The sequence below is a fragment of the Eretmochelys imbricata genome, chromosome 1 (genome assembly GCF_965152235.1).
Source record: "Eretmochelys imbricata isolate rEreImb1 chromosome 1, rEreImb1.hap1, whole genome shotgun sequence".
Lineage (NCBI taxonomy): Eukaryota > Metazoa > Chordata > Testudines > Cheloniidae > Eretmochelys > Eretmochelys imbricata.
The window spans coordinates 255,495,004-255,519,556 of record NC_135572.1 but is presented as its reverse complement, the minus strand read 5'-3'; the positions used below and the strand labels follow the sequence as shown (position 1 = coordinate 255,519,556).

Sequence of the window (24,553 nt, the reverse complement as noted above, 5' to 3'; positions counted from 1 at the left end):
AGAAGACCCATACAGACTCAAGTGCCATGCTAAAATTCCCTGGAGTAGTTCTTGCCTACTCCATCACTCATACAGCTTCATGCTGTCATGACTGGAAGTGACTAGTGTACAAATGTCTGAGACCTTCTCCACGCAATATAAATTACAATGCTTCAGTTTTGTAGCTCTTAAACCAGTTACTTCTGATGCAATGGGCTGGCTGACCTGTGTTAGTTTTGGTTGTATTCTAAGCTAGGAATAGCTTGATTCCCTTCTACTTCTCTCATGCAGCTAAACTAGAGGCTCTCCCCCCACTCCCTGAGACCTTTGTGTGGCCTTAACATTCTGGCTGTGCAGGTACAGTGAAAAGGGGCATTGGCAGGTGCAAAGAGGAGATAAGTCCATCCATAGGTCAGGACACTACCACTTAGCTCCTGGTGGAGCAAAGGGAGTTATGCATGATATCACCCAGTCAAGTTAGGATTTGAGCTCTGGGACATGCTTGTTAAGACAGCAGTCCTGAGATACTTTGGATCAATGTGAAATGAACTAAGTGGCATTGCATTGTGCTTTCTTCCCACAAGGTAACTCAATGTCTTTACTTTCTAATGAGTTTCCTGCAGAATCTGAAGGAACGTTTTTTCCTTTTTAGAAACATCCATAACCATTATTTGGCTGGGCTTCTGCAGGCTAGCACCTGAAGCCTGATCTTTGGATTTGTGAGGGCTTTTTGCCCAGTGGAACAGCTGGCCCGTAGGATACAACCTCTCTAATGTGGTGGTGGGTGGGTCTGTATATCCTCCTTCCCTTCTGCAGAGTTACAGATGGAACAGTTGCCTGTCTGCAGGATTTGTCTTTAAGCAAAGTGGAGGGATGGTAAAAGTGAGTTTTAGAATTCTTCAGTTTGGGGATTACATATATAAAGTGTTAAAACTAAAACTCAAAATAAATCTTATTCCCCTGTCATATTTAACTTTGTGACATTGTTTCTTATTCACTATCTTCTAGCCCAAATCCCTGGGAGCCAGAGCTATGCCTGGGGCAGTATTTCTAGAAAAAGATTCAAAGACCTAGACTATTTTGATTACTTGGCTTTTGTTTGTATTTTATTTAATTTATTTCACTTCCAGCTGCTGGACAGCATCAGACTTTAAGCTGTTGAGTCCTTCCCCTTTATTTTTTTTAAAGTGGAACATGCAAATAAAGATTTTACCATTCTTTTTATCCAAGAGTGTGTGGGACTCTTTTTAGGATGGGGAAGGTGTTCAAAAGTGGGTCTTAAAGACTAGACATGTGCAAAGTACTTACCACGCCCAAATGTGCATCCCCCCCCCCGCTGCACCTCCTGCATGCTGCAAACCTCTGATTGCTGTGGGCAAGAGGTACTGGAAGGGAGCAGGAGGAGTTGATCAGTGGGGCAGCTGGCAGACTGGGGGAAAGAGGGGAGTTAGTTGCCAGTGGGTGCTAAACACCCACTAACTTTTTTCTGAATGCTCCAGCCCTGTTATCTGTTAAATGTAGATCTCCTCAGGTGAGGAAGAGTGTAGAGATTCAGGACGGAGACTGAACTTAAGTTCCTTCCTGCTTCCAAGCAAGCTGCCCCTTTTAACCTGTAGCAAAATACATTCATGGGCAGGAGATTCTTGAGTACAATATTCCTCTAAATGAACAACTTGTCATGTTTCTGCTTTTTGGGGGGGGGGGGGGAGGGAAGAGGAGCAACATGGTATTGTGTAAATGAAGGAACTGCCAAGTACTTCATAGATTTGATATTACAACAACCATGCAGTTATTGGCTAGTGAACCATGCATAGGGTAGGAACGATCAGAAAACTAGTGTTAGGGTCACAGAACTTGATGGAATACTCCTATCTTGTAGTGAGTAGAGTTGCCTGAATTTGTGAACTTGGGTCGTCTGAAAATATAATTTTCCAATAAAAATACTTAACTTTTGAAACTTTAATAGAAACTTTACATGATAAAATATCTGGTTGCTCTCTGAAATGTTTAGCATAAGGGTGGTAGAGGGAGGTCGGAGGAGTTTTTAGAGGTGTCACACGAACCACCTCCAGATGGGTCACCCTGCCCTGGAACTGTCCCTGATAGGTCAAATCTCCTCTGGAGGTGGTCCTGAGCAGCTGAAACCTCTTGATTGATAGAGAGCAGTGAGAAGAGTTCTTTGAGGGGTCACATGACACACCTTGCTTCTGGTCATGTGTCCAGCTTGATCCTGGAAGTAATACTCCCGGAGTGGGACTTCCAGTGAGAGATGAGGGGGGGCTTAAGGGGTCAAGAGGCAGGGTTAATGTTTGATGGTAGGGCCCTTATACTACTTAAACCACTTTTCAAACTTGCTGAATCTGATTCATCCCTAGTAATGATGAAATCTAGAAACACCAGGAAATTGCCCAGCATTTAATGCAGTGGGTTTCCTGAAATTAGAACTAACGAAGATTGAGGTGATGGGTCTACCTGATTAAAAGATACTATAATGGCAACACTACCAGCCTTTTTGAAGTCTCTCCCCATAAAAAAAATCAAGTTAAGGCTTGCTGAGACTAAAGCATGACACATGTTGACTCAACTTGTGTGCTGATGGAAGAAAGATTACTTTAAAAAAAAAAAAAAAAAACCCAAAACCCTAAAATGGTGGTTGTAGGTTAGGAAAGGGGTCTTGTTGCTTTGATATCTTAAGCAGCTTAACTGTAGCATGTTCTCAGTGACTAATAAGCTTGTCAAGGGAGTGTGCAGTTCTGTAGCAAAGCCAATTTTGTACTTGAAATAGAAATGGTCAGCAGTGTTTGGTACTATTCCATGTGAGAAACTTAACTTTCAGCTGTTGTGTTGGAGAAATCAGTAACTAATGACAGGAAACAATGTAGCCTAGAAGTGCATCGTTAGCATTTACTTTCTGTTTATGCCCAAAATATGATTTCAACTTGGCAGTAAGCTGCTTTGGCTAAAATGCAATAACATCTAGAAAATCGGCTGTCAAAACAATTTCAGTCATTGCTACTGTAAGCTAAAATCTGATTTTATCATTTGGGGGGGAAATAGGAATTGTAGTTGCAAAACTTAAATTAAACAGTTAAACTTGACAAATAGTTGCACACTCTTCTAAATCCAAACAGAAGAAACTTCATCTAAAATGACATAGAACAGGTGTGGGCAAACTACAGCCCACAGGCCATGTCTGGTCTGTCAGAACTTTTAATCTGGCCCTCAAGCTGCTGCTGGGGAGCAGGATCAGGGGCTTTCCATGTGGCTCCTGGAAGCAGTGGCATGTCCTGCTTCCAGCTCCTATGTGTAGGGGCAGCCAGGGGCCTCTGCACACTGTTCCCACCCCTAGTCCCACCCCCACAGTTCCCACTGGCTGGGAACCCAATGGGAGCTGCAGGGGCGGCACCCGCAGACAGGGCAGTGCACAGAGCTGTCTGGCTGCACCTCCACATAGGAGCCAGAGGGGGGACATACCTCAAACAGCTCCCAGAGGCAGCAGCAAGCACTGCCTGGAGCCTGCACCTCTGAGCCCACACTGTACCCCAGCCCTGATCTTCCTCACCCCAGAATCTGCATCCCCAGCTGGAGTCCTCAACCCCCACTGCACCCCTGCCCTAGCCCTGATTCCCCCTCCTGCCCTCCAAACCCTTCAGTTCCAGCCTGGAGTACCCTCCTGCACCCCAAATCCCTCACCCCAACCCCCAATTTCATGAGCGTTCATTTCCCGCCATACAACTTCTATACCCAGATGTGGCCCTCAGGCCAAAAAGTCTGCCCACCCCCATGTAGAACCATAGGGTTAGAAGGGACTGCAAGAGGCATCTAGTCTAAACCCCGGCTAGATGCAGATTTGTGGCTAAACCATTCAAGACAGATGGCTAACCAGCCTTCTCTTGAAAGCCTCCAGTGAAGGAGCTTCTACAAGTTCCCTATCTGTTCCATTGTCCTACTCTTCTTACAGTTAGGAAGTTTTTCCTGAGATTTAATCTAAATCTGCTATGCTGTAGCTTGAACCCATTGACTCTTGTCCTTCCCTCTGCGGCAAGAGAGAATAACTGCCTTCTCAATTTTTTTTATGGGAGCCTTTCAAGTATTTCAAGACCCTCATGTCTCCCCTTAATCTCCTTTTTTTCCCCAAACTAAACCTACCCAGTTCCTTCAGCCTTTGCTCATGTGGCTTGCATTCCATCCCTTTTTAATAATTTTTGTCCATCTCTGGATCCTTTCCAGTTTTTCTACCTTCTTTCTCTACAGTGGTGACCAAAATGGGACACGCTACTCCAGCTGAGGCCTAACCAGTGCAAAGTCGAATGGTACTGTCCCTTCCTGTGACTTGCAAGCTATGTCTGTTAATGCAACTTCAAATTGCATTTGCTTGTTTTTGCAATAGCATCACATTGCTGACTCATGCTGAGGTTGTGATCCACTAAAACTCCCAGATGCTTCTCAGCAGTGCTGCTGCTGCCGCCAAGCTGGTTATCCCCCATTCTGTATTTGTGCATTTGATTTTATTTCCCTCAAGTGTAACATCTTACATTTGTCTTTGTTAAATTTCATTTTGTCTGTGACCCAGTTCTCCAATTTATCCAAATCCCTTTAGAATTTTAGCTCTATCCTCCAAAGTATTGGCAATCTTCCCCGCCCTGCTTTGTCATCTGAAAATTTGATCAGTATGCTCCCTATTCCCACATCTAGGTCATTAATAAAGATGTTAAACAACACTGGACCCAGAACAGATTGCTGTGGAACCCCACTTGAGGCCTCCCTCCAATCTGACATCATTCCATGAATAATTACTTGTTGTTTAACCAATTATGTATCCACTTAATGGTAGTTCTGCCAATCCCACATTTCTCCAGCTTACTTACGAGAATGTCATGTGGGACAGGGACTGTGTCAAACCTTGCTGAATTCCAGGTATATTAGGTCCACCACATTCCCCTTATCCACCAAACCAGTTACTCTGTCAAAGAAGGAAATCCAAGCTGGTTTAGCATGATTTTGTTCTGGGTAAATCTCTGCTGGCTGCTAACAATTACCTCTTCATCCTCCAGGTATTCACAAAATGAATGTTTTTATATGTTCCTAGGTATCGAAGTCAGGCTGACTGGTCTATAGTTCCCTGGCTCATCCTTTTTCAAGATGGGTGCTATGCTAACTCTTCTCCAGTCTTGCGGGACCTCTCTTGCAATCCATGAGTGTGCAAATACTGCCAGTGACTCAGATTTCTTCAGCTAATTCTTCAATACCCTCAGGTGAACAGCATCAGGCTCCAGTAATTTGAATTAATTCAAATTGGTCAGAAGATCTGATGTGTTGACTTATCCCAATCTGCACCCCTTCCCCCTTATTGTCTATGGTAACTTTGCTAGTTATCTGATCAAATGTTGTTTTTTGTGTGAAGGATAAAGCAAAGTAGGCACTGAGCAGCTCAGGCTTCCTATCATCTTCCACTACCAGCTCATCTTCTGCAGTGGGTCAGAGACCCACACGATCTTTGATGTTTCGTTTTTTTTTTTTCTGACATATTTAAAGAACCCATTCTTGTCCTCTCTAACATTCCTTGCCAGCTGTAACTCATTCTTTGCCTTGGCTTTCCTGATTTTTTTTTTTTTTTTTTTGGGGGGGGGGGTCCTTACATGCTTGTGCCATTCCCATGTATAATTCCTTGGTGATGTGCCCTTCCATTTCCTGTATGTATCTTACGTGGTTTTCAGATAGCATTGGCCTCCTCTGGCTCTTCTTATCTTTGTGGAATAGGTTGATGTTGAATCTCTAGTATTACATCTTTTAGGAATGGCCAGCCCCCTTCAACTCCTTTTCCTCCTTCTATTCTGAGTTGGTTGAAATGTGCCTCTTATGTCTAGTGTCCTTGTTTTGTTGTTCTCATGTCCTCCTTTCCACAGGATCTTGAATGTTTCTCTGCTCATAATTGCTTCCTCCTAAGTCCATGACCACCTTCCCATTTGCAACTACTTCGTTGGCCAAAACAGATCTAAAATCGATGACCCTCTTGTTTCCTCAACTTTCTGAATCAGATCTCTTTTTGAGAAGATTACAAATGACTGAAAAAGTTTTAACAAAATGCTTTCCAAATGTCTTGTAGTAAGTTGATGATGAATAATCACTTGAGCTATTATCACAGTCAGTCTCAGTGCTCTGAAATGCCTCTAGCCTCTGAATGAAGTTAGGTAGGATTCTCAAGTAATGTATCTCCCCTAAGGGCACTCTCCCACCAGCTCAAGAAGCCTCCTCGGCTTCAGTGCTTCCTCAGTCTGGCTTTGGAGCATTCAGCGCCCCTCTTCACACTGAGAGCTTCCTGCAGTGAGCCCACCTGGCTGGGACACCTGGGGACGCCTTACATGCCCCCAAAAGGCAATGCACCACCATCAGTCAACAATGACTCTGCCAGCATTGTAAAACAGAAGGGTTTACTAGTCAATGGAGACATAGTGTAGAACCGCTCCTGTTAGCACAGAAATCAGGAACATTCAACACAGTCCATGTTGGGGGTATTCAGAGCCCTGAGCTCTCCCTTGGAGTCCCAAACCAGAAGATTCACCAGCAGCCCAAGTCACTCAGGACCTCCTGTCCTGCCTCCTTCCTTTGTCTCTTTTCTAGGCAAACAGGTCACAGCCCTGCCCCTCTCACTTTATTCTCTAGTACCTCAGCTTGATTCTTACCAGATGAGCCCTAAACATCAGTTGCTAAGACAGTGTCAACGGTAGTCTGGGCCCAGGCACCTAGACAGCAGTTACACCTGCCCCTGGGGGACTCTGCAATGATCACACACCCTTGTCTCATCACTTAGATACTTGAGTAACATATAGGGTAAATTTCAGAGTAGCAGCCAATGAAGTGAGCTCTAGCTCACAAAAGCTTATGCTCAAATAAATGTCAGGTTTCAGAGTAACAGCCGTGTTAGTCTGTATTCGCAAAAAGAAAAGGAGTACTTGTGGCACCTTAGAGACTAACCAATTTATTTGAGCATGAGCTTTCGTGAGCTACAGCTCACTTCATCAGATGCATACCGTGGAAACTGCAGCAGACTTTATATATACACAGAGAATATGAAACAATACCTCCTCCCACCCCACTGTCCTGCTGGTAATAGCTTATCTAAAGTAATCTTCAGGTTAGGCCATTTCCAGCACAAATCCAGGTTTTCTCACCCTCCACCCCCCCACACAAATTCACTCTCCTGCTGGTGATAGCCCTTCCAAAGTGACAACTCTTTACACAATGTGCATGATAATGAAGTTAGGCTATTTCCTGCACAAATCCAGGTTCTCTCACTCCCTCACCCCCCTCCAAAAACCCACCCCCATACACACACAAACTCACTCTCCTGCTGGTAATAGCTCATCCAAACTGACCACTCTCCAAGTTTAAATCCAAGTTAAACCAGAACATGGGGGGGGGGGGGGGGGTAGGAGGTAGGAAAAAACAAGAGGAAATAGGCTACCTTGCATAATGACTTAGCCACTCCCAGTCTCTATTTAAGCCTAAATTAATAGTATCCAATTTGCAAATGAATTCCAATTCAGCAGTTTCTCGCTGGAGTCTGGATTTGAAGTTTTTTTGTTTTAAGATAGCGACCTTCATGTCTGTGATTGCGTGACCAGAGAGATTGAAGTGTTCTCCGACTGGTTTATGAATGTTATAATTCCTGACATCTGATTTGTGTCCATTTATTCTTTTACGTAGAGACTGTTCAGTTTGACCAATGTACATGGCAGAGGGGCATTGCTGGCACATGATGGCATAAATCACATTGGTGGATGTGCAGGTGAACGAGCCTTTGATAGTGTGGCTGATGTTATTAGGCCCTGTGATGGTGTCCCCTGAATAGATATGTGGGCACAATTGGCAACGGGCTTTGTTGCAAGGATAAGTTCCTGGGTTAGTGGTTCTGTTGTGTGGTATGTGGTTGTTGGTGAGTATTTACTTCAGGTTGCGGGGCTGTCTGTAGGCAAGGACTGGCCTGTCTCAGTCTCTAAGGTGCCAGAAGTCCTCCTGTTCTTTCTGCATATAGGGTAAACGGAGACACACACACACACAATTCAGATAAACTGTTGAGAACATTCCCCCTTAGCAGCTATGACTATTTTAAATTGTCACTACTTTACATTGTCACGGGTGGGGGGGGGGAGAGAGGAGACGGGAGAAGCTAATTTAATGAGATGCAGAGAGTCAAAAAGTTTTATCTTTATAATCACCCTCCTAGGTCACAACTGATACACCAAAGCAGCTTAAAGCAACCGCGCCGAAGTGCTCGAGCAGCAAATTTGCGGCTTTGCCGGTCAATTCCAACTCTCCTGAAACCTGGTCCGGGGGAGGGGGGGCAGTGATCGTCCTTGGCCACAAGCCTATCTGCCCAGGGTTGCCAGGCATCTGTTTGTGTGGTTTTTTTTAACCAAAACACCCTGTCAAAACGGGACCCTAGTGGCTCCGGGCAGCTCTGCTGCCCGGGATGTTAAAAGGCCGGTAGCCAGCTGCAGCAGGGCGGGCACGCTGCAGGGAAGCTGCCGGCATCTCCCGCCAGCTGCCACGTGCCGGGCGGCCAGGGGCTGCCTGTGCGCTGCCTCTGCCCTGAGGGCCGGCTCCGCAGCTCCCGCGGGCGGGGGCAGCAAGTGTAGACCCCCTGCCCCGCCCCCCGCGCGCGCGCCCAGGAGCCAGAGAGACGCACCAGCCGCTTCCGAGCGCCGCCAGAGGTGAGCGCGGCCCAGAGCCTGCGCTCCTGCCCCTAGCCCGCTGACCGCGAGCGAGCGCGAAAGGGGGGGGGTAGAGCGAGCAGGGGTGTGGCCTCGGGGAAGGGGCGGGGCGGGGGTTTCGATTTTCCGCACATGGAAACTTAACGACAAGCCCCGCCCCCGGCCAGGGCGCTGCTCCGCGGCTCGCGCGCGGGGTGGGAGGGGCCAGCAGCAGTGGCTGAGGCCTCGGCTCAGGCGCGGACACCGCGGTAACGCCTGGGCGGCAGCGCAGCGCCGAGCACCCGGTCCCCTCCCTAGGGGAGTAGGGAGGAGCCGGACGGAGCCCCGGCGCGGGGCGGGAACCGCCTAGGCCTGGGCTCGGGCCCAATCGCCGCCGGAACTGCGGAGGCGGGGTCGAGTTTCCGGCCGGACCCTTTCCGACTTTCCCCGCTCGCAGACGGAGGGAAGGGGCGGGGCTGGGCGCGTGTTTCCGGTGCCGAGGCCGGCGCCAGTCTCAGCCTCGTCGCGCTTCCGGAGCCGGACACCGCGGGGACAGAGCCCTGCCCCGGCGCGCGGTGAGCGCGTGACGGCCCGAGCCCCGGGGTGCGGCGTCAGCCCGAGCCCAGCGCCCCCGCCCCTCTTAGATCCCTTCCGACCCCCCCGCCTCCGCTCGGGCCCCTCCGAGCTGCTCCCCTCCCGGTCCAGTTTGCCAGCACAACGCGGGCGGGGGTGAGGTGAGGTGCCTGTTTGGGGTCTGGCCAGGGTTTCCGTGCTGGGGGTGGGAGCAGCCCAGGGAGGTCTCTCGTCCCGGCAGTGCCCTGGGAGCTCACTCTGGCCGCACGGGAGCCAGGGGCAGGGTTGCGCGGTAGCTGTGGAGCCATTAGGCTTTTGGGCTTGTTTGCCCTGGATGCCAAGGTTTTGTAGTGTGGTCAGGGCTACATTGCAGAGGGACATAGGCATGATGACTGTGTTGTTCGGGGCTGGGGAAAATTCACACCCCTGAGCGATGCAGTTGGTACTGGCCTAACCCCCAGCGTAGGCAGCGCTGTGTCAGCGGGAGGGCTTCCGACTCTCACTGAGGTATAGTAGTGTCTGCACTGAAGCGCTGCAGTTGCACCGGTGCAGCTGTGGCCCTGTAGTCTGTGTAGACCTGCCCTGTGTTTTGAATGAGACTATTAAAAAGTAAATGTTTAGTTCGATTTAGTTGGCCACTGCTGGAAGACAGGATACTGGGGTAGATGGACCTTTGGTCTGACCTAGTATGGCCGTTCTTGTGATCTGACACGTGTATGGTGGGGGGGAGGGAATGTTAAGTAGGAGAATCAACTAATGATTTAAATAGATATGAAGCATTGTCTACACTGCTGCTTATGTTGACATAATTTATGTCACTCAAGGGTGTGAATAAACCACCCTCCTGAGCTACATAAGTTACACCAATATAAGTGCTGGTGTGGACAGGATTGTGTCAGCATTTTATTTTAGCATAAAGCATCACTACCAGATGTGCTGCAACGGTGCAGCTGTGCCGCTGCAGCACCATATGTATAGACATGACCTAACTGGTAGGGGAAATTGAATGCTCATCTTCTGTTGTTTTTTTCCACCCTCCCATGTTCTTAAATTCACAGTCTAATCACAGAAAAAGAAAACAGCCGAAATGTTGCGCAGGCCAATAATACAGGTAACAAGTTACTGGTTTTGTTTTGTTAAAAATTTTGTATCATGCACAGTCTAATGATGTACAGTCTAGTGCATGAACAATTTAAATAGTAACATAATTAACTATGTGCAGTATTGTTCTTATGTTACCATTAAAAATAATTGCATGCAAAATCCTTCATCTTAATACACTGTTAAATACACAGTCCTGCAAAGTTGTAAACGTGTGCCTAGTTCTCTGCTTGTGAGTGCTATGTCCTTCCATTTTTGAACTTGAAGCACTTTAACCAGGCATCCTAACTATAATTTTTTTCTTTAAGGCTGTAAGGAAAAATATATATGCATGCGTGTGTGTGTGTGTATATATATATAGAGAGAGATATAGATATATAGAGTAAGCAGTGTTTCTTTTCTTTCTGTGTCAAAGTAATCAAGGTTTTAACCACTCTTCCCACCCTAGGCTAGCTGAATCTTGCTCTGAATGCCTGTCACACATTATTTAATGTAATGATGCATTGTATTATTTATAAGTGCACATGTTTCCCTGTAGGGGGCTCCAAAAGAAAGTAATTCCTGTCACCACTGTTGAATGAGTGAGACTGTTTTCCTTGCTGCAATAATCAAAAATTGGCTAATTGAACACTCTCTGTAGACCCATCAAATCATAACATTCATCTGGGTTCCTTAGGATTCCTCAGTAACTGACAGCTGGCTCTAACTGTTCTCCCTTAGCAAGATTTTCCACAACTAAAAGCCCTTCTTCACAGAGGTATGACCTGAGGTGGTACTTGATCCCATTACACCCACTGTGGCAAACTTATGCAGTGTGATCTATTTAATGCTTTAATACGGAAAGTATTGTATCAGTTGCTCCAAAAACTTTCTCTCGTCCCAGGACTGGAACTGCCAAGAGGGTTAGTAACCTTCTTTCTGTTTCAGCCCCACTAGTTGGTTGAATCACAACCCAGAAGGTAGCAAGGCTCTCCACCAAAATATTTGCAAAAATGTATCTGTCATAAATATTAATTTTGACTCCATAGTTCTCATTCTCTTCACCACCATCCTTAACTGTAAGTTGTATCATATTTCCAGTTTAAATGAATAATTTATGTCCATCAAACCATACTCTGTGATAAAGAATTTGCACAACTCTCCCCGTGTGGGTAGAAAAATCACAGGGGATCATTACAGTACAGTATGGAATACTTACAACATCATATTAAATTCCGTTGTAATATATAGGAAAAGCTCTTCCTACGTAAACCACCCCCAGGCCATGCAACCGTACATACTGCAAAGTTGTATCCATTATTAGGAAAAATAAAAGTTTCCCTTTGTGTCTGTCAGGCCTCATGTTGTTTCTTCCACCCATCAGGTATACTGTGCCTCATTTCGTTCATAAACACTGCAGAACCCATAGCTTTGGGGAATTCCAAGATTTTGTTTTCTGGCCTTAATTTAACAGTCATTTTAAGCCAAATGAAAAATGATTCTATAAATCTGACTGGCATACACAGGGCATTAATTCTAGATATCTTAAACGTTAAAAGCAAATTGCCTCAGTAGGTGGCCAAATCAATATGCCAAAGCATTTTTCTGTTGCATTAGCCTCTATTTTAATCTTTGTCACTAAAAGGATTGTCAGCCGGTCCTGTTTGCTCCTTCTGCCACCCCCTCTCCCCTTGTACGAAATTTACCATATCTGCAATCCTTGTTTATGGATCTTGTACAGATATGCTTCCTGGCTTTTTACAGCTATTGCCGCTTTCTTCCTCCTCTGACATGGCACTTGCAAGCATTGAGTCTTTCCTTCCCTTTTCTCCCATTATGTTTACCTACAGTGAGTCTCAAATTTTTGTGGCACTTAATTGTTTTTAGCTTTTGAAGGGTGAATTGGGGTCACTGCACCACTTATGTCAATAAAATCATATGTAGAGCTGCTGATATGCACATCTTGTCTGTACCCAAAGTTAAGCAGAAAAATAACAGAAAAAAAAAATCAATAGCAAGTGTCTGTAATTATATTTTCTACTACACATCATATAGAAACAGCGATAGTTGGGCAGGAAATTTCCCAAGGGCTACTAGCTGAAGGCATGGCTTCAGGACATTAGCTTTTCCCATCCAGCAATGCACTAAACACATGCTTGACTTTTAAGTGCCCGTGTAATCCTATTAGCTTCATTTTGCTGAACTGGACCCTAATTCAGAATATGCCCTGAAACTCAATTATTATTCTCTATTTGTTAACTAAATCTCTTCAAATTATCAGAATCCTGGTGTTCAGGATTAACTGGCCTGGAACCTTAAACATCTGTCTGTCCTTCTAGGTGCTTCGTCAGTTTATAAGACACGAGTCTGATTCAGCCACCTCCTTGATACTTGAAAGATGTAAGTATCTGTTATTTGTTTGAGAATCTTAGTACTACTGAAATGTGCCTGATGGGTCTGCCCAGAGATGTATTATGTCCTCTGCTTGCAGAAGAGGCTCCTGTACAAGTATAAGCGCTCAGAAACAATGGTGATGAGCATGTTATAAAAGCCTGGTTAGATATCTTCTTCCCAGAGTGACTAGCAAATGCTCCTCAGCAAAGAGTGAGAGTAAATTCCGTCTCCAGGCCCATTCAGTCCTCTTCCTCTCTGCGAAGACTACTAATAGTCAAACGTGTGGTGTCTTTAATAAATGTTATAATATGTTGCTATTACTGTTGTGGAAGAACAAAAAAATATTCCTTTCTTCAAGAATCATCAGCTTTTACATTTTACTTGTGTAATATCTTATTTCATTCTGACTTCTTAATCATGCTGCAGTTGACCTTTTAAGGGAAACAATGTTTTATCTTATCTAATCTTTATCTGATCGTATTTCTGCATATCTTCAGAAATGTTTCTCTGTATGCGATCCAACCAGTGAAAATAGAGAGCAGGCAGTTGCTATTAAATAATAATTTATTTTATAGTGCCCAAAATTATGCTAGGCACTTCATGGCACAACTGTTAATGCCCCTTAGAACTTACATTCTAATTTTTTTATATATATATTATATATATAATGAATTGAGTGGGAATAACAAAACAGTAAAGGGAATGGGCCAAAGAAGGACCAAGGTTACAGTGATAAATTGAGTAGCTGTGTAATTTTAGATACGTGCATATCTTGGAGGTACAAAAGGTGTCTGCAGGACTGTCTTCCAGAGCACCAAGGGTAGAAGCAAATGCTTTCTAACACTGGAAAGCTGGAATTCTAAGTACTAATTTATAGCCATGGCAGGCCATGAAATATTGGACATAAAACTTATCGTTCTTATTACTATGCCATTCTGATTACTATCTTGTTTTACGCCCTCCCTTTTGATTCAGACATGATTTTAGTAGTGATAAATTGTCAGAACTAGAAACCATCATACCATCTGAAAGCTTGAAATCCTTTTCAAATAATATAAAGCATTTGTTACTAACGCTAGGAGTCAGTGAGACATTGGCTGTTTAAAACTCTATTGGAATTAAAGTGCAAAAAAAAAAGGTGGTAATCATCAAAACATAACTTTAAGGGATTTTAGATTTGACTAAGGCTTGTAATGATGGAGTGAGGGAAGAATTATTGCAGCTTTGTTACGGTAAAAATACAAAAGTCAAGATTTTGTTTTTAAAAATTTTATATATATATATATATATATATATATATATATGTAATAAAAATATATATAAATGAAGTATTAGGACAAGGAATAGAAGAAAATGAAGTGTGAGCAGATCCTTCACTCCTGTAATGGGGGATCCTCAGTGATCTTGGTCAGCATTAGTATAGGAATCATTAGAAGTCAGAGAATCTGGATTCCTTGGGTTTTGTGATAAACTACTATCCTGACTTGTAACTTATCGAGGTTAGAAAAGCTGAAATTGATCCATGCAAAAGTTCTTGGGACCAGTCCAAGCAGTCATCCTGAACTTTAACTCTTTCAAAGATATGTCCTTTTTCTCCTGGTGCACCTCAGTCTGATATTTTTTGTCCCACACATTTCAGCCCTGAATCGTATCCAGTTACTTGGTCGAGTAGGACAGGACCCTGTTATGAGGCAAGTGGAGGGGAAAAATCCTGTTACAATTTTTTCTCTTGCAACCAATGAGATGTGGCGATCAGGGGAAAGTGAGGTGTTCCAGGCAGGTGAGTCTGAGTAGTTACTGGAGTGGAATAATGTGTTTTTCACCTGTTGTAATGCTGTTTTAACATTAAATAATACCAATCCAGAGCCTTTGCTGATATAAATCCATGTAGCTCCATTTATGCCAGTTTATACTAGCTGAGGAGCTTGCTCATCATGTATATCCAGTAAGCACTTTAGTATTTCTCAAAGGCATCTGTTGGATAGTGATTTGTGGCAGACTTTTCTAAGAAGGACAGAGGAAGCCTCCAGCTATTGCTCTATTTCACATAGACTTTGTGGGGGTGGAGTAGAGTCCATTCTCCCATTACCTCCCACTGGAGATGAAATAATGACTACATTTTTGTTTAGATGCCACTTTCAATTTGTAACTGCATACTTTTCTCCTAGCCTGTTTACAATGTGCAGGCTGCAGGGAGAAATAATTGTGTGTAATGTGAGCCGTGGTTTCTAAGCAAAGGTACACAGTGTATGCTCTCTCGTTATACTTGTGTCATGTTGCACAGTGTTTCTGGCCCTGAAAGGAAGAAGAGTGGAAGTTTCAATAACAGTAAATTTCCATTTTTCAGATCAGTCACTTGACTTCTTAGCTGAGGAGCACTTAAGTGTTGAAACAAGCCCTCCACGGTTTGTTGTGTTAGAGAGAGGACATGGCATCCTTCTGCACATTTGTAATTCATTATTCTTCCTTTCATGTAACATAGGTGATATCACCCAAAAGACAACATGGCACAGGATCTCTGTGTTTAGGCCAGGCCTGAGAGATGTGGCATATCAGTATGTGAAGAAGGGGTAAGTGGGGTAAAAAGAATGCTTGAGGATTGAATGCCTTAACAATCAGTTAATTCAATGTGAATCAGGCACAGTGGGGGGTGGTTCAGTGTAGATGTTAAAATAGAAGCATGTCCTGCTTAAAGCTTTTAGTGCTCAAATACTACAGACAAATGAGGCAAGATCTCTGAACAGACAATTTATAGAATAAAAATAATGATGTAATCCTCTTGCCTGTGAACTGAATTCTTATGTTCATGTTAGTGCTCGAATCTATGTGGAAGGGAAGATAGACTACGGTGAATATACAGATAAAAACAATGTGAGGCGGCAGGCCACAACAATCATAGCAGGTAACAAACTTTCTAAGTCAAAATATCTTGTTTTGCCATTTCCAGAAGTTGAGGGGGAACAGAGAAATTAAGAGTGGTTTATCCTCCTTCCCCTCCTCGTTCCCAAACTTCATAATTCGGAATTTTGAAAGAATGTATCTATGGTTGTATTTTTAGTTCCTGGTCTGTGCCAGTAGGTGTCATCTGACACAGTTTATGAAAAGAATTAGGCAGGAAAGAGGTAGCAAACATTTGTGGAATGCTGAAAAGTTGCTGACACACAGCAGTAAATTGTAGCAAGTGGGTGTTTGTGCATTTTCTCTGTGCTGCACATTGGAGAGAAAATTGGACATGTACACTGCTGTACAAGATGGGCCTTGTCAGCTTCAGCAGGGAAAATTTTTCTGTCTAAGCCTTTGATTTTAGGCTTGCCACTATACGTTAAGGTCTTCTCCCTGTGAAAGGAGTGTCATGTGGATATAGCTCCATGGGGAATTTGGAAAGTAGGAGTGAGGTGGCCAAGAATAGCAAAAGAGGGAGGGAGGGGACTGGTTCTTTGGGCTAGGAACAATCATGAAGAAAGATGGAAAGTTCAGAGACTCGTCCTCTTTGCTTCTCTAAATGGCAGTGATTTTTTGTTTTTAGTTCTGTGTCTTATTGGAGAGATCAGTATCCTGAAACTTTAGGGGTTTTTTAGCAATGGGCCCAAAAAAGCTGAGTTATAAGGGAAACATTCTTCTTTCAAAGTGAAACATTCTTGTTTCAAATATAGAAGTGAACAAAACATACACTTTCGATATTTACTTTTGGTTGTTCCCAAAGTGCAATGTTCTTGCAGTCATAAGCCCACTTGTTCAGATGGCCCAGCACGTACTACACTGGTGATATTGACCCTTGTTATTGGCACACTTTCAGAGAGCCTGCCTGTAGGTATATGGCAAGTCTCTTCTTTCAGTGGTTCTTTTTAATAGCTCTTTAAAGTAGGGTTATTGAGAATTTAAGAGACCACTGGAAGTTAAATGTGAACTTCCCTTAGTCCTGCTCCATGCCGATTATGGGGGGATGATAGCATCAGCTCATTTCATTTTGGGATGTCCAGCATAAGCAAGAAATTATCAGTAATAATAGATTTCTAAGACGGACAAATTCAGATCTTTTTTGAAAACTGCCTCTAGTGATATATTTGCCCATTAACCCTGTTAGACGCTTGTGGGCACATGCTTGAAAATACTTATGTTCACCTTGAAAGGGTCTCTTGACCTGGGGAAAAATATAGAAGCATCGATATCTATCAGTGTTATTTTTCATGGGATATTTGTTTTGGATACTGAAAGAGTACAAGCCCCTGCATTTTATTTTTAACTTCCTTACAAAGTTGTGTGTGTATGTGCAGACAGTATTTTGTCTTGCTATGCATATCTATCTGATCCTGAAAATTAACTACTCTGTTGTTTTTCCTTTCAGATAACATTATTTTTCTGAGCGACCATGTCAAAGAGAAGGTGTGAGACGTTTAGTACTTGGACCTATGCTATTCCTTTCATTTTATAGTATTTCCCAATTCTGAAATCATGCATATTGCTGTATTTTCTGTAAAACATTAAAACACCCTTTTATATGGATAAAGGAAGAACTATGTTTTTTGGTCTTTCTCTTCATCAAGCTTTGGCCTCTGAATATGTTTCTTTTACTACTTCTCTGTTCTATCCTAAGGGGCAGCCCTTGGGGCTATATCAGTCTGAATCAATAAATGTATTATTAGACATTGCATTTCTGAGTTTCTTGGGCATTTTCAACCTGTATTTATCACAGACTCCCATAATCCCTGGTTATAATTTTAATTCCAATCCCTGGAAAATTTACTTAAATCTGTGCCTTACCTATTTTCACCCACCAGGAGGAGCTGTAAGTGCACCACCTGATGACTTTCTTTCACTGATTTTCCATTTAGAGAGTAACAAGGTTGCAGTGTAGACACTTCCAGTCGTTGGAGGGAAAGTCTCAGTTCCAGCTGGGGTGGGATAAGGTGTTCTCTTATGTTGTAATCTTGAGTGAGCTGTCAGAGCAGCCATGAGTTTCATTATTGCCATATCTGATTAAAGTAATCCATGTAAAAAGGATGCTAGTTTTATTAAAACACTGTAGCTATAGAGACTCAAATTCCTGCATATGATCCCAATGTGGGGGGGAGGGGGAGACCCTGGATGGTGGAAATCCTTACCTCTGGAGTGGAGGGAGAACTCATGTTTCATCTCTCTGGGCACAATGGAAAACACTTCTTTTTTCTTTTTTTTTTTTTTTTGCGGACTTCCCCTACAAGATGGCTAGTGAGATTATCCCCTTTCCTTATGTTTCTCCAGAATGATCCTAGCAATGTGATCAATTTGGAGGAAATTGTCCATTCCTGTATAGAAAAGCTACTACTTACATTGTTGTATTTGGCCTCTGGATTACTGCAGTGATGGGTACATTGGAAATTCTTAGCTAGTTACATGGGTTGGTGTCTACATGGAGGTCATGGCATCTTTTAACATTAAAATGAAATGGAGAATAAAAGTTTAAATGTGCTATCTTCTAGACCAGTTCCTTACAGACCATAGGTCCTACCCTTTCCATAGTTGTCTACATCCAGAACTAAATATGTTGGGATTTTTCCTGAGGCTGAGAAGAGAACAAATATTTTGTGGTCGTATATAGACTGAGACTGTGAACCACAGCAGTACCAAGGCTGTTCTCTCAGTAGCAGTAACACCTCATCACCTCAGGTTCCTGACTTTCCTGGCTATTGGATTTTTATCCAGTGTTCGTGTAAATGTGAAGTGCTCCATTATTTCTGCATGGTCCTGTGCTGCTCTCCTGCCTCCAGATCATGCCACCAGAAGCACAGTCACACTGACAGGTTACACCAACTTCATGCTCATCTGATAAACTTCAGAAAAGCAAGTGGGTGGGGTGAGGTGCATGTGGGGAGGTAGATCTTGCCAACTGAATGACACACACACACACATGCTAGCTCAGCTTCTGATCTCTGGCTGGAACTAAACTCTCCAGCTTTTGTAAAGCATCAGCACTAATACCAGATGACAATCTCCTATACCAGGATCTTGGTGTCTAGAAGGAATACCAGATATAAGCAGAATCCTCTAGACTTTAAGATGAAATATGCTTGTCACAAAAACATGATTAAAATGACCTTCTGGTTAATCCCACAGGTGGGCCACAGATTGGCTTCTTTTTTTAAAATGGAAAAGGTCAATATTGCATATCCCTTTATTTGGGATTGAAGGCAAGAGGAGTGTGAAAGCTGTGTTTGCCTGATCATGTGGCCGTGTATTCTAAAGCAGAGTAGTCCAAAGATGGCACATTGTGTCAGTTATCTATAATTTCTACTGGTTTTTGATCCAGTTCCAGATTTGCTTTAAGGTATTTCCCTGTTATCTTTAAAGCCCTGAATGTGGTAGGCTCTATATTTTAGTCATTGCCTGTCTCTCCACAACCCACCATGACAGCTGAGATCAACTGGGATGATGCAAATGATGGAGCCTGCTGTAAAACATGAGATGTGAGAATGGAGGCTTCTCAGTAGAAGGCCCTTAGCTGTTGAACTCATACTGGAGATAAGCCTGAGGCTTGTCTACTTCAGGAAAAAAGTAAGACTCGTCTCTTGGGGAAGACCGTCCTTCAGTAATGGTTACTGACAATGGCCCACACACTGACCTCTACCTACAACTCTGGATCAGGAGAGAGACTGAACTAGTACAAATTGTGGGATTATCTATCAAAATTTAACAGATTTGTTCACGCTACAAATGATTTTCACTTTTCCTGGGTTTTTGTTTTTTGTTACACTGTTTTAAAGTTTGTTACTAATCAATCTTTAAAGGTGATGTCTGATGTACTAATAGCTGAACAGATGTGTAAGATTTACAATACCATGGACTGGGACATATGAAACAGGATATTGTAGTAGCAACGGTGCACATCCACAACAAAAATTGTCAGCAAAATTGTACATCCCCACCCCTGCCCTCTCAGACTTGCAGACACTGGGCAAACAAAGGTAATCTATAATGGGAGATTTTTTGATGAGTTAAAAGAGAGAGGGACAATGCATGAAATTAGTGCATATACATGAGCTGTTACCATCTTAGTTTTTGCTCTGTGAGGTGGCATAAATGAATGAAGGTAGGTCCAATTTAAGGGTTCAACACAATAATCAGCTTGTTTATAGATAGGCAATGTGTGTGTTTCAGTGTTGTATTTCAGGGAATGACATTCAGCTTTCGCTTGTCCTAATTAACCTCTTGAGTAACCGGGATTAGGCAACCTTTATTATTGGCACTGATTGGATCTCCTTACAGAAGCATTTGACCTTGAAGAGGAATTACTGTATTTGTAGCAAGAGTATGAGGTGTGCTTCAATAATGAAGGGCATTGCAATAGTTTGCAACGGTATTGTGAATTTCATAATGAGATTGAGAGCAAGCTGTAGGACTGCAAACCAACTCACTTGCACTCAGTCTCCCCGCTTCCAGAAGAGAGTGAGGGGAAACCCCCCACCTCCTATACTTGTTTTTGGCTGTAATGCTTCGATTAATGGAGAGCTATGGGCATGGTGACTAATATAGCATTTTGAACATTCACATGGCAAAGAACACTTTTAACCTTTACAAACGTGTGACTTATATTTGAGAACATAGCTCTAGCTTGCCCAACTTCACATATGGGATAACATGAGGGGTGCATAAAAAATAGCTGGTAATGAAGTGGGTCTGATTTCTTTGGCAGACGTCTTCTCTCGCTTCTGTTTCATAATTCATCACTTCTGATGATAGTGTAGCAAACTGAATAGAGAGTGACTGGATGGCTTGGGACTGGTAAATGGATATTGGAGTCTTTTACCACTTGGTCTCTGGTTGAATCTAACCCAGGTTAGTGCTGCCTTGTGATGATTCCCTGGTGCCTTATGTGAAATTAATTGGTGTTTCAGTCCCGTTCCTTCTAGCCATTTTGAAGCCAAACATCCATTTGTGGTATAAGTTTCAGCAGAGAGGTCATGAATTGCATAGGCAGGAAAACTGTACTAGCCCTTAGAGAAGTCTCTGCAGGTAAAAGGTGAGACGCATTAGCTAAAGCAAGCTTGTGTTGCTGTCTGCGCACGTATGTGGTTTAATAGAAGACTTTCTTCAGTACTATCAATCTTACATTTTTTGAATTATTTGTATTCTTTTACTTCATCTCTGAACACACTGAGAAAAAATCTCCTCTGATTTACACCTCTGCAATGATGCTGAAGGCATTGGGGTTACATGGGTGTAAAATAAAGTAGAATTTGCTCAGTATGTTGCTGTTTTTCATTTTCCCAATAGGTAAGATGACGACAATATATATCCAATGAGTTTTTCCTAATGTCCAATGTGAGTATATCTATTTTTCAGCCCTCGTGTAGTGGCCTTGTATCCCTTACCCTTAGCTTGTTTGGCCTTCCATGCCTCCAATGCCTTCCATCCGCAGTTCTGCTTCAAAGAAAAACCAGAAGCTTTCCCCCTTCCTATGACCTGGCCCTATACACAGAACAACCTCCTTTTCCCTACCTCCCTATACGCTGGAGATCAATGTTTGCAAAGTCTGCTTATCAGTAACTCTCTCTCCTAGGTCAGATACCCCGACCAAATAAGATTCTAGAAGATGAGGAAGAGGAAACAATTTTACACAGAGAGAGAACCATAAACTAAAGATAAACATACGTGGGCCTGGATGTATAGGATGGAAAGCATTGTTAGATTGGCCCCCAACATGAAAATTATGAAATATTGAAAAATAACCTGGATTTACAACATGGTAGAAACTAGTCTAGTCTGACCCAGGACAGAGGAAACAAACATAAGGGGGAAGATTCAGGGGAGAGTAAGGATAAACTTGTCTGTGTACGGTCCTCACCTATCTTATAGCATTCTTGCTCTTGTAGGTAGAGATATTTGTCTCGTCTGTTTCCTTAGCAGCATGTCTGCTCATGAACAATGACACACAGTCTATTCAGTTGTGGGTATTGGTTGCTGTTCCATGTACCTGGATACTAGGTAATTTATACTCTCTGGAAGATTTCTTTGCCTGCTCTCTCTTTCCTCCTTTCTGGCACTTGGTACGCATTGCCACTTTCTAGCAACCCCTTCTTAATTCAGTTTCCTCCCCAAGAATTGTTGTTCTACAGCCCAAAACTTCATTCTTGCACAGGTATGTGGCTGCTCCCATATAGTGTTAATGACTTTACACTAAAGTTGCATCTGACGAAGTGGGTATTCACCCCCGAAAGCTCATGCTCCAATACATCTGTTAGTCTATAAGGTGCTACAGGACTCTTTGCTGCTTTTACAGATCCAGACTAACACGGCTACCCCTCTGAAGCTTCACAGCACCTTGTATTGCATACACAACAGTTGTATTTCTCACCACCAAATAGAGGCCCTTTACAAGCAGTATAGATCTAAATAGCAGAGGCTTAACGTTCATTTTAATAAAATAGCAGGAACAATATAAGTTGGATAGATGGGAGATTCAGAGATTCACTGCTCCTGTACCAATGCTAGATGGACAGCTGTGAAGATTATACTCTGTTTATTAACAGCAGTGGTATAACTCAGGCAGTGACAATGGATGCTTCCCCATACCACCGGTTTGCTTCAGCTCCAACCAGGTTGGGCCACCCCATGTAAGAGGAAAGTTCAGTCTCCACACCCATTTGGTCAGTGGCCTTTCTGCTGAGATTGCTAGTTGGGGGTCTACTGGATTTTGATCACTTAACTCAGTTCTTACAGGCTGATGAACAGACATCTGATGGTAACAGGGGAGATGAAAGGCACCATAGCCAATGGCCAATCCCCTGAGCCACTCACTCTCTCTCTCTCTCTCTCTCTCGTTTTGCCACTGGTTTTTACTATGAATTGTCCTCCCTCTCTTTTTTATATTGATTCCCTTTTTAATACTCCTGTATTTGTGACCTGCCCTCCCCATCCTAACTGAAAGTTAAAGATTCAATTATAAGAGAGCAGTAATTGACAAAGAGACTGGTCTAATTTGGTAAAGGAAGCAAGATTTGGGTAGGGAGACATAATTGTGCTTGCTATGAAAAGAATGGCTAGGATGGGAAAGGGAACACACTTGTTTACCCAAAGTATCCACTTTCCAGACAGTGCTTTAACGGAGGGAAATGGGCGGATTGTGCAATTTGTTCATCAATTAAAGCTTCCCTCCCAAAAGAAGCATTAAGAGGGGAAAGTTCAGTCCTCTGCCCCTGATCAAACACCACCTTGTCTAACCCTGGATCCGCAGCACATTCACTAAACAAATAGGTTTCAGAGTAGCAGCCGTGTTAGTCTGTATTCGCAAAAAGAAAAGGAGTGCTTGTGGCACCTTAGAGACTAACCAATTTATTTGAGCATAAGCTTTTGAGAGCTACAGTTCACTTCATCGGATGCATTCCGCTTCCCCCAGTGACCCCGCACCCACCAGCAGTGGCGGGAAGCAGAGCAACCTGGGCCCCAGCCCGCTCCACTCCACCAGTTCCCAGCCACCGCGCTCCGCTTCCCGCCACTAGGGAGTGCGGGGAAAGGATCGCCCCCCGCACTCACCGGCGGTGGGAAGCGGAGCGACACGGCCCAGCCTGCTCCGTTTCCCTTGCCCTGGCCGCCGCCATGTCGCTTGGGGGAAGGGATTCCCCCCGCCCCCGCCACTCACCAGCAGCGGTGGGAAGCGGAGCAGCCCGGCCTCAGCCAGCTCTACTCTGCCAGCTCCCAGCTGCAGCGCTCCGCTTCCAGCCGCTGGTGAGTGCTAGGGGGCGATCCTTTCCCCGCACTCACCAGTGGCGGGAAGCGGAGCGCTGCAGCTAGGAACTGGCGGAGTGGAGTGGGCTGGGGCTGGGCTGCTCCACTTCGCACCGGTGAGTCTGTGGGGGAGTCCCTTCCCCCAAACCCCCTCCCCTGAGCGACATGGCCCCAAAACCCTAATTTCTGAACACTTTATATTTCAGTTCTGAAATGTAACAAGCCTTGTTATTCCACACCTTATTCTCTCAAGTGAAGAGTGCAGATTAGACGGTGATTTCTCTTTTGCTGATGAGGTGGAGAAGTGCAAACTAGATGAGCCCAAAATAATGTTCATGTGATCTAAGGAAAACTAAGCCATGGTCTACACTAGGACTTTAGGTCGAATTTAGCAGCGTTAAATCGATTGTAAACCTGCACCCGTCCACACGATGAAGCCCTTCATTTCTACTTAAAGGGCTCTTAAAATCGATTTCCTTACTCCACCCCTGACAAGTGGATTAGCGCTTAAATCAGCCTTGCTGGGTCAAATTTGGGGTACTCTGGACACAATTCAATGGTATTGGTGTCCGGGAGCTATCCCAGAGTGCTCCATTGTGACCGCTCTGGACAGCACTCTCAACTCAGATGCACTGGCCAGGTAGACAGGAAAAGAACAGCGAACTTTTGAATCTCATTTCCTGTTTGGCCAGCGTGGCAAGCTGCAGGTGACCATGCAGAGCTCATCAGCAGAGGTGACCATGATGGAGTCCCAGAATCGCAAAAGAGCTCCAGCATGGACTGAACGGGAGGTACGGGATCTGATTGCTGTACGGGGAGAGGAATCCGTGCTATCAGAACTCCGTTCCAGTTTTCGAAATGCCAAAACCTTTGTCAAAATCTCCCAGGGCATGAAGGACAGAGGCCATAACAGGGCCCCGAAGCAGTGCCGCGTGAAACTTAAGGAGCTGAGGCAAGCCTACCAGAAAACCAGAGAGGCGAACAGCCACTCCAGGTCAGAGCCCCAAACATGCCGCTTCTATGATGAGCTGCATGCCATTTTAGGGGGTTCAGCCACCACTACCCCAGCCGTATTGTTTGACTCCTTCAATGGAGATGGAGGTAACACGGAAGCAGGTTTTGGGGACGAAGAA

General features: G+C 44.0%; 1 protein-coding gene across 2 annotated transcripts; it reads left to right on the top strand.

Moving 5' to 3' along the window:
• The first annotated feature begins 8,966 nt into the window (after positions 1-8,966).
• On the top strand, positions 8,967-17,370 carry SSBP1 (single stranded DNA binding protein 1). 2 transcript variants are annotated; one of them, XM_077828033.1, is made up of 7 exons: positions 8,967-9,247; positions 10,304-10,356; positions 12,665-12,725; positions 14,359-14,499; positions 15,202-15,289; positions 15,533-15,621; positions 17,065-17,370. In XM_077828033.1, the coding sequence occupies exons 2-7, from the start codon at positions 10,333-10,335 to the stop codon at positions 17,106-17,108; spliced, it is 447 nt and encodes a 148-aa protein (XP_077684159.1). In that variant the 5' UTR covers positions 8,967-9,247; positions 10,304-10,332; the 3' UTR covers positions 17,109-17,370. The 2 variants fall into 2 exon arrangements, with proteins under 2 accessions (XP_077684159.1, XP_077684150.1); XM_077828024.1 differs by having other exon boundaries at positions 8,968-9,406.
• The last annotated feature ends 7,183 nt before the right edge of the window (positions 17,371-24,553 follow it).